At 43.3% G+C, this 9,662-nt stretch overlaps 1 protein-coding gene across 1 annotated transcript; it reads right to left on the bottom strand.

Moving 5' to 3' along the window:
- Positions 1 to 7,135: 7,135 nt before the first annotated feature.
- On the bottom strand, positions 7,136 to 9,367 carry LOC110977632 (galanin receptor 2b-like). The gene has a single exon (XM_022231924.2). The coding sequence runs from the start codon at positions 9,342 to 9,344 to the stop codon at positions 8,352 to 8,354; it is 993 nt and encodes a 330-aa protein (XP_022087616.2). The 5' UTR covers positions 9,345 to 9,367; the 3' UTR covers positions 7,136 to 8,351.
- Between the last annotated feature and the right edge of the window lie 295 nt (positions 9,368 to 9,662).

Genomic DNA, 9,662 nt, shown 5'->3' with positions numbered 1-9,662 from the left:
AAATAGGTCACTTTTGAAAGGCACGTAAGGCCCATAAATGAATGCTTGGAAATTTGGCATCCGCAACAGCGCAAAACCCAGCAAGCGCGGGCGTGACCGCCCCGCGTAGCGCCGCGGTTGAACTGACCCGGCCCTGCCGGTGCGTGCGGCTGTGAGCGGTAAACGGCCCGGCCCTGACGAGGGATAAGCGATTCGTGTTTGGACTGAATCTTCGAGTGGGTAAATGATGTTTGACTAGCACTCTACCCGATTTCGCTTGCTGCTGGCCGCTGGCCATCTCCCTCGTAGACCTGTACTTTTCCAGGGGTAAGCCAGGGGCCTTGAACCCTTTCGAAATAGATGCGTTTTAATCAAGAAATAAACTTTGCAAAATATATATATATATATATACAATACATAGGCCTAATTCGGTATTCATGAACAGTAGCTCCGGTCGTGCACTTCTTCTTCTTCCGGGGTCCCACCGGGAAGTGGGACTTGAGGGCCCGCCACCCGTGCTGGGCCGCGCGGTCGAGGGCTGCGTAATTCATGGCTTCGTTCCCCGGTTCTTTCAGATTATTCAGCACATCTTTTTTAAATCGAGTCAATCAAATCAATTTGCAAGCTTGATTTCTTGTCAGCGGCATCCTCAGTGTCTGGTTGCAAAGGACAGTCGACAGCCAAGTGCAGTGTTTGAGAACCATTGCCCTCGCGATTGGCCCAAATCTAAGCGCATATTATTCTGCGAACTATTTTTCCGGGGAATTTTCTTGCGATAATGCGCATGTTTTCTACAGTTGACCGACATTTTTGAATTTCAGTATGGGCCTGTTTGAATATCAAAATCCTGAAAATAATAATCCGATAAGCCTGCTGAACAAACCGGTACATTATCGGCTCTGGTAACACTGGTAAAAAGGAAACGAGAATTTTAGTTCTGTTACATTATTTCCCAACCAAACTTGTTCTAGGTTTTTCAGGCTTTTTGAATTAGTACATTTCTTAGTTGGTCAGATTTGCCAGTGCTGAGCCCCAAGACATTGATTTAAATTGATGAGATGTGGACAGGAATTAGCTGTGTTTATTTCCTCCAAGTGTTGGGAATAACAATTAATTTGCCAAGAGCTATTTATTAAATCAAGGCTATTATAATTATTCGTGATTAAAATTACTACATGCTCTGCATGCATGACTGTTTATTATTTTCTGGTTTTTGTGTTGTTTCATAGGTGCTTCGTCCTTTATTTTTTGAGCGCATACACTGAATGTGTTTTTCAAGCTTGTTTTGTTTGTTTCAACAAAATGTGACAAGGTTCAGGTTTTCCCTTTGTCAACAAAGCTCTTTCAATAGACTTAGAACATCACTCCTCAACCAGCGATTAACTGTATATGGTTAATGATCGTTGCAGATGCTTGAGATGAGAAAAGGCGATTGATTCGACAGCAGAAACCTTATTCCCAGTAAAAAGTAAGCATTATAGCATGCTCAATTCCTTTTTAGATACACCTGTTAATCTAGAGCATTGACATTCGAAGGATACGGAAGAAAAGGTATAGGCATAATTTTTCAGACGTAGAATATCGGAACTGGGCTGTAAATTCATCACTTACATTACATCAATTGAGTCTTTGTAAACAAATACAGGTACATTTGATCTTGCATCTGCAACGAAGTCACGTATTGGACAGTGTAAAGGAGTGCATTATCTGATAGGTATCATCAATATTGAATCATTTAAGCTTGGATATATCATATTATTCTATGAACCTTTTCCATAACCTTTATCATAATTACAAAACCTCCATGACTGCATTACCTACTTCAAGATGTACTTTGCCCTCGTAGCGGTACATTCATAAACACTGTATGCTCAGAGCTTGTCCGAAAGCTTGCGAAAAAATATGCATTATCTACGTTTCACAAAACATTCACAACACATACATGTTTAGCTCAAAAGTTGAAAAGCCGAATACACCACATAGTTGACTAAAAACCAGTAATTGATATCTACTTTTGGGGAGGAGGGTGAGGATCGACGACGTGGATCTTGGGAACATCTCTGGACAGAATGGCAGACGAAAGCGAAAACTTAACAGATATCAGCGGGGGCAACACAGCTTTCGAGGGGGGATCCATCATAAAGATTTACGGTGTCCAGAGACCAGTATTTCACTCCTTTTGATAGACGTGACACCAGTGATGACTGATTTGCTGCGGTTAAATTTGGTGTAAATTTAAAAGAAGAAAGTGACGATGCTCGCTCGGTGCTTGCCCCTGTACCTGGTTTCACCCTTCACCCCAAACGACGATTAATAAGAAGTCGGTTTATCCTTTCAAAATGTCCCGCTTGCGAGAGGCGCTAGCGTGGCCAGGCCCTACCATGACCTATGTCCGTCGTCGGATTGCCAAGCCATCGGACCCAAGTTGGGCACATTACTCCCTCTCGAAAGAAAGAATTCTGATAGAACCACTCGAAAATCTGTTGGTTGCAGCGAAATAAGATGGCGGTTCTGCCTGAAGGGGTTGGGGATTATCGAAGACCAGTAGCATACAGAATGCTCTCACATTAAACCAGCTAGAAGTACATGTTGTATGAGCGGCCAAAGTTTGCGTAATGGTTCTTTCCTCGCCTTCCACCTCTGCGGTCCGGGTTCAATTCCTGGTTCGGTCCACATGTGGATTGGTTTTTAGCCCCTACCCGATTCTGTGGGTTTTACCCAGAATATTCCTCTGGGGTTTTCCTCCCACCTCAAAAACTGTAACTGCTTCTCATTGTCACCTCTTTACCGGTTTCTTCGGGCTTGCGAGCTACAGTGCCTACGGCACTTTTGAGGAATCCTTGGTGTCATTACCAGAAATAAATAAATAATCAATAAACTAAATAATAAATGTCAGTCTTACATGTTGTCAAGCAACTTTTACCTCAAGAGGTACATTTGTGCCATTTTTTTCAAAGGGTGGTATTTTCTTGTAGTATTCAGTTGTGGGGGTGTTAATTATTCATGTGTTGATAACTGCGAGAGATAGTGAATGATTCTTTTGAATCAGTGCAGCCAGCCACAGTTTATCAGACACTGATTGACAAAGGTACGACTCTCAGTGACATAGATATGGGTCATTCAAGAAATTAGGAGTCCATTTTTTTTCGTGTCCCTGTCACATCTGACATATGATTTTGTAAATTCTGAACACATTTTCTAATTTCCAAGTGTGATGAATTAATGCAAATTACCTACCAAACAAATAGTAATACACGTACTTTGAAAACAATTCCGGTGATATTTCCATGTCAAACAACAAAGGTCAGATGTAACAGGGACACAAAATGTCACCCTTTTGGACCTCTAATTTCTGGAATCTTTGTGGTCCAGCTGAGGTTGAATACACCAAGCTGTAAATGGAAGGCTAAATCGGGGTATTGATACAAAAATTAGACGGCAAAATGGATTTTAAATATCACCAAACTAGATGGTGATAAAAAGCATTGAATAGCGTGTTTCAAAAATATTTACACCCAAGTAACCATTGCATTATCGTACTAATGTCGTCATATTTGCACCCTTTAATTTTGGGACTGATCCCTAGCAGGATAAATATTGCAATTTTAGAAGGAGGTGATCAAACTTTTGGCCACGCTGTTTTGTAAGCAGGGGGTGAGCGATTTCGAGGAACGCAGGATGTAAGCCAGATAAGTTGATGGCAAAACCGTTTGGGTACGAATTTTTAAGATCCCAGATTTCTGATGTGGAGAATATTCTTGGGCTTTACTTTCCATCTCATCAACGCCATTTTTTCCCCTGACAAGAATGTGCTCTTTTTACACGGTGATTTGATCAATGATTTCTGCCCGTTTTACCTTTGAATCAAACCGTAACAGCCCATGCATTCGATTTGCATTAATTGTGGTCGTTCGTTTTATTTGCAACAGCTTTCAGCTTCATAACCATTTCATCTTTTCGAGACTATCCGCCATCAGTGTTATGAACACCGTTAAGCAGTTCACCCCCATCATTGTCGACTTCATCAATCCAACCACCCTCATATACCACCCGCATCACACTCGTGCCGTCTTGACAAGGTGCGGACCATCACTTTGCGATCATTAACGCCCTCGTTATCCCCTCCTTCATTTGCCCGTCATGCCATTCCCCCATCATTCTCGAACTCCATTAACTACCTGCCTAATCGAATCTGAATAAGCACTTCACACTTCAAAGACTATGCCAGCTACTTGGGCCAGAACCCTCCCCCTTTTTTTTAATCGCTTGACGCAGCATCAATAATAGAGAGCCGGCCTGTTCTAGTCGGGCGTATCCCCAGCTTTCGTGTCACTCAAGCCCCCTGTTAAAATTACAAAGAAAAAAGCGGGGACCGGGGAAAGCGCGGTCAGTGACCGAGAGAGGGTAATAGAAAGGCCCGGGACCCGACCGGTGCGAGCACGGGTGACCGTCGATGAAACGCCAGAGATCTGTACCGCGGTGCAGGGGAAATTTTGCAGGAATCACTTGACCTCCGACCCTCAACCCGTGTCAATGACCGACACACATTCAGAAGACCTGAAAAGGGGGTGGTGGCGGTCCCAAACGTAATGTTCGATACCATTTTGGGTAAAATATAGGCGAAGCTGATAAGTGACAGAGAGAAGGAACAAGAAGTGAGATGTATGGATGAAAAGATCCCCAGTAATTTATTGATATCGTCGGCCTGCTCGACAAAAGTATTGTTTGAACATAAATCGTTGGCCGCTTGACATTGGGGTCATTTGGACAATCATTTAAGCTAGAATTTTTTTAAGGCTCAAAAACAATACAACCCACTATATTTATCCAGCTTCAAGAATGTGAATTTGATCACTTCAAACAAAGCCATGTCCGTTTTCCTAGTTAGTTTTATCCATGACCATTCGCAGATCTGGTGAGATTATTTCTGTCGCCGTTACGTCAATAACCATTTTCAAATAATAATAATCATTTCATCTGATTCAGATGACACCGTTGCCTTTCTAAAATAAAAAGTTGCAAACACAGAGCCCACTGCGTGGCGGCCAAGGAAGGTATTTCTGGAAGTATATAGCCAGACACATAACCTAAATTTGTTGACAGTCCAGTGTTATATAATGAATAAGAAAATTAACCAAACTTGACAGGAATTAGAATTTCTATTGTCGTTCTGCTTCCGTCTTAAGGCATTAATAATATTATCTTTTTCGAATCGAAATGCTCGCCATTAGATATGCTTAGTTGTCTAAACCTTACCAGAATGAAAAGTGGCCAACAGCATGCCGAATTGTGTGAAATGTGGGATTTTTTTTACTATTCTCTGTTTACAAGACATCGATGTTAATGACCACACAATTGACAGGATATGACAGAATACGAGACATTATATTCACCAGTTTAGGACATAGATTTCGCATGCAACTAAGCTGTAATTTATTGATTTGTATTCTCATTTGCGAATATTTGTCTGAACTGGCGCAGCCACTGTGTCCTGCGCTGTCCCGTTATTATAGCTCATCCCGCATGCGTCTCGACAGCCCGCTACGCACTCGACGGTGCACGACGCGGGCTTCACGCCATGAAACGCACACGACTTCCAGTGGGCGTAGAGTGACCACAGACAGACCCAAGAAGAGGAAAGTGTACTTTCGCAGCAGCGAACGCCTCAACCCAGGAGAGAGAGAGAGAGAGAGAGAGAGAGAGAGAGAGACACGAGATTTGGGGGCGGGCTGCACACCGTCCTCCCTGCCTGGCTCTCCAAGGAAGGGAGGAAGAAAGCTTTCGAAATTAGATGAGTGGCCGTCTCACTCCTTGTGGCGGGCCTTGATTCGGGCCGGTCGTTCCAGGGTTTTTCACGGACATTTAAAACGCCTACGTGAGGCGAATCCTCGCTGAGGGTGTCGGGGCAGTGTGCCGACTGTACGGTCAACGGTATGACAGCATTCGATAATGTTTATGTAGACAATCAGCTGAGGAATGAAGTGTGTATTTGAATAATGGTCAGACATTGCACGATGTATGCATATAAATAAAGATGATTGTCGTTAAAGGCGGGTCGTCGGTCTGCAGAGGGCGGGCCACGGGAAATGTGGAAGGGAAAAATCTTTCAAAGTCAATTTCATATCTCAAAACTAGACACCAAAAGGGCGCTACAACTTACCAATGCAGCCATCGTGGACTGAAGGCATCATTACACACGGCAACCATTTTGTGTCCAGCTCTCAGGAGCGTGGGGTGTTGCTGTTCAATCTCCATTTATTACTGTTTTGTAAATTCTACAGAGAGGTTTCCATGCGTCTGAAAACTCGGTCGAAAGTATGATTGAAATTTGGAGAGAGCAGTGTATCCGCCTTTTTCTGTAAAAGTTGTAATGTCAAAATGTCCAACGGATGCCATTCTACTAACTTTGACTGTTCTGACTTCCTTTGATAGCAATGTTTGATTTTTCCGACCACAAGAATAGAAAGTCTTATCTGAGGATGTATCGGAATAATGTGTCTCAGAAGGTATTACACTTTGTTCCATTTCGAAAGGCATGAGTGTATTAATCGTAACTACATTAAATAGGGAAACTCTTTTCAAACGTCTACTTTATTCCTGCAAGTTGTGTACCGGGTTAAATAAAAAGTTGAAGTGGTTCTTGTTTTCATCTTGATTTCCTTTCATTTGAGGGGAGGGAACATTGTACTATAATACTAAACAGGTGTGTCATTGGTTGTGCCATGACCATCTTATACTGCTGAACTTTGACCTTTGCTGTTATGGTCTCACGCCTCCAAAACAACTCATTTCCGATGGTAATTTTGAGTTTCAAGGTGTGCTTTGCGTCTATGGGATATTCATTTTAGTAACGGGTTTTGCCCTTACACGGACGTGTAATTTTGAGTTTAACGGCTGGCATTGTTAAAATAGAGTGAATTGGGGCACAGAGTGATCTCTACAATCTTTGAATTCACCCACCACTAGAACGCACTTTGACGTCATAATTAAAACTGTCACTTTCCTTTGCAATCTGGGTTGGAATCACACGTGACATGAGAAGCTGGCATATTGGCGCTTTAAAGTGAGTGCTCAAAGTGCCTACAATGAGCCCTCAAGCGGCGACAAAGACAAGGCGCCGTGGCGCCGGATTCCAGGGCGTTCAAGGATCGGAAGACTGGTGCATCTACGGGGCCCAGACGAGTGGGTATAGAATATAATGCTCTTATCAGGCTCAGATTTGTTTATGTGATGCACAACATCAGAAATATAGCGCCAATATCACTTACGTTGCATCAACTGACAATGAACCGCCTTTAACCCAACTACCTCTAACACTTCTTGGCGCAAACGCCTTGAGTAAATGTTTCTCTTGTTCACCAATTCATAGCAACTGAAGTAGCTGAACACAGTGACAAGCACACCTAGCTACAGTTTCACATCTAGCTACAGTTTAGGAAGAATGTATAAGCATTTCAAGAAATCATGTCTGAAATCTGAGGTCGTATGTATGAGCTACGTGTGTAACAATAAACAATCTTTATATTTTATGTGTGATTCCTTTATGGTTATTTTAACAGAGATATCATTTAACTCGTTAATAATGTGTATTTGACCAACCGTCCGAAAACTAGACTGAAGAATATTAATTAAGCATTTAATATAACACATGGCAGTGCTGATTCCACAAGCAACAGGAGGTAGCGAGTCCGTAAATACTCTAGTGAAGTGCCAAATAGTTAGCTTTGGTCAGTTCTATTAATGACAAGTGGAAATAAATCGGACTAAATGGTTGAACGTCTCGGTGGTACACACTTCTACTAAGTAATAGATGGAGGCATACAGGAAGGTGTCCGTGAATATTATCAGACTAGCCTGTGATCGGTACCAAGACGTCCAAATCAAAATAAATTCCAAATTGCGAGGTAACACTTTACGTTGCCTGGGTGGATATCTGTAGCTATGTTCAGTTAAGCACGAAAATTCCGACACAAAGAAGGATATTGTTTCAACCATTCTGTAATTAGAATTAGCTTCAACGTATTGAGATCTACAACAATCTTCAAACGGGTTACCGTTATGCAGAACATAGAAAAACGCACAACCCAAAATATCATTCAGTTGCAACATGGAATATGTCATTAAATGGTACTTTTTACACTACCGCTACGATGCGTGTGGGTAAAAACAAGGAAACTACACAATGTGACTATAGGCCACATACATGCACCGGGCGATTGGCGGAAGTTGTAACTCCAGTTCTTAAAGAGTTCCTCTGAAATACTTAATCATTTCATCCGCAAAAATCGACTATTTTCCATACTTTTTTCAGGGATTGTTTTCAACTACTTGCCAACTGTCTGCGAACGATAATATTTACAAACGTAGGTCATTCATGGCTCAGTGGATAGTGTAACACTTAACTCGTTGGCAACTCGATTCCCTCGGAATCGTCTCATGATAAGTCCTCTGAGTTGAACTCGAAAGCGCTCGTACATGAAGCAGTAAATGACCGGATTAACGAACATGTTGCAGGCCAGGACCCCAGTCGAAGCTTCATAGACCTGCTCGCCAAAGGTGTCACCGAAGAACACTGCATTGAGGTAGGTGAGTTCGGATGGTATCCAGCAGACAGCGAACATAACGGCGGCCAGCAGCACCGTCACCAGGACGTTCGTCTTCGCTCTGCTCAAAGAGTTCGGCTGGCCGCTGACAGGGTTCCCAGGTCTCATACCTAAGCTGGTCAGGATACGAGAGTAGGTGTAGACCATGATGGACATGGGTATCAGGTACTCGATTCCTACCACCACTGCGCCGAAGAGAACCTGTAGGCCCACCCCCATGGCCACGGGCTGGCACTCTCCCTGACGCGGCTCGAAGATGAAGAGCAAGTGGGAGCCGTAGAGGAAGCCGATAAGCCAGGAGGCGGCCAGGGCAAACTTCAGCTTAGCCCTGGACCAGGTGTTGCGGTGCCTCACCGGGTAGCAGGTGGCCATGAACCGCTCCAACGAGATGATGACCAGATTATAGGTGGACGTCACGTTGACGGACCAGAGCAAGAACGCCGAGTGCACAACGCGGCAGACCAGCTGGTCGTATTCGTTTCCTTCCCGGGAGACCACCACAGGAAACTCTCGGACTACAGTGAAGAGTAAAAACAATAGTCCGGCCACCGCGTCTATGACGGACTGGTGAAGGAGGAGACGGTTGGTAAAGGAGCTGAACACCCTTGGTCTGAGCAACATAACAGAAATGACCATGCTGTTACCGAGCACCGCTAAGCAGGCAATAATGGTGTTGATTGCATCAAGAAGGGCGTTGTTTACGGCATCATTGACACCAGGATCCTGCTCTGGCATGGCATCAGACGTGTTGTACGAGGCCATTGGAGACTTCTAATTGGATCGGACAGATTCAATCTATCTCTCCTGTACCGTTACATACATTTATATACTGGTATCAAATTGAACAGAAAAAAAAACCAAAACAAAACAAAACAAATCCAAAACTCGCCAATACGATTCAGCCAGAGAATTCCATTGTATCGGGTTCGAGAGTTGTTCTTTAGGGCATTCGAAACTCAACGAAATTTCTGTTTGTTTTTCTCTATGACGTTGTCGTGTTTTTCTCCTTCCTGAGAGTGAACAAACACGATACTTTTGAAGCAGCATATGGGATATAATTAGGCGGTTGTTTTCGATCGC

This window comes from Acanthaster planci, linkage group LG01 (genome assembly GCF_054643075.1).
Source record: "Acanthaster planci isolate LZ-2023a linkage group LG01, COTS_SCS, whole genome shotgun sequence".
Classification (NCBI taxonomy): Eukaryota; Metazoa; Echinodermata; class Asteroidea; order Valvatida; family Acanthasteridae; genus Acanthaster; species Acanthaster planci.
The sequence above is the reverse complement of the archived record's forward strand: the minus strand, read 5'-3'. Positions and strand labels throughout refer to the sequence as shown.

Coding starts and splice junctions, on each gene's coding strand:
- LOC110977632 (XM_022231924.2), bottom strand. CDS start 9,344: ATGGCCTCGTACAACACGTCTGATGCCATGCCAGAGCAGGATCCTGGT.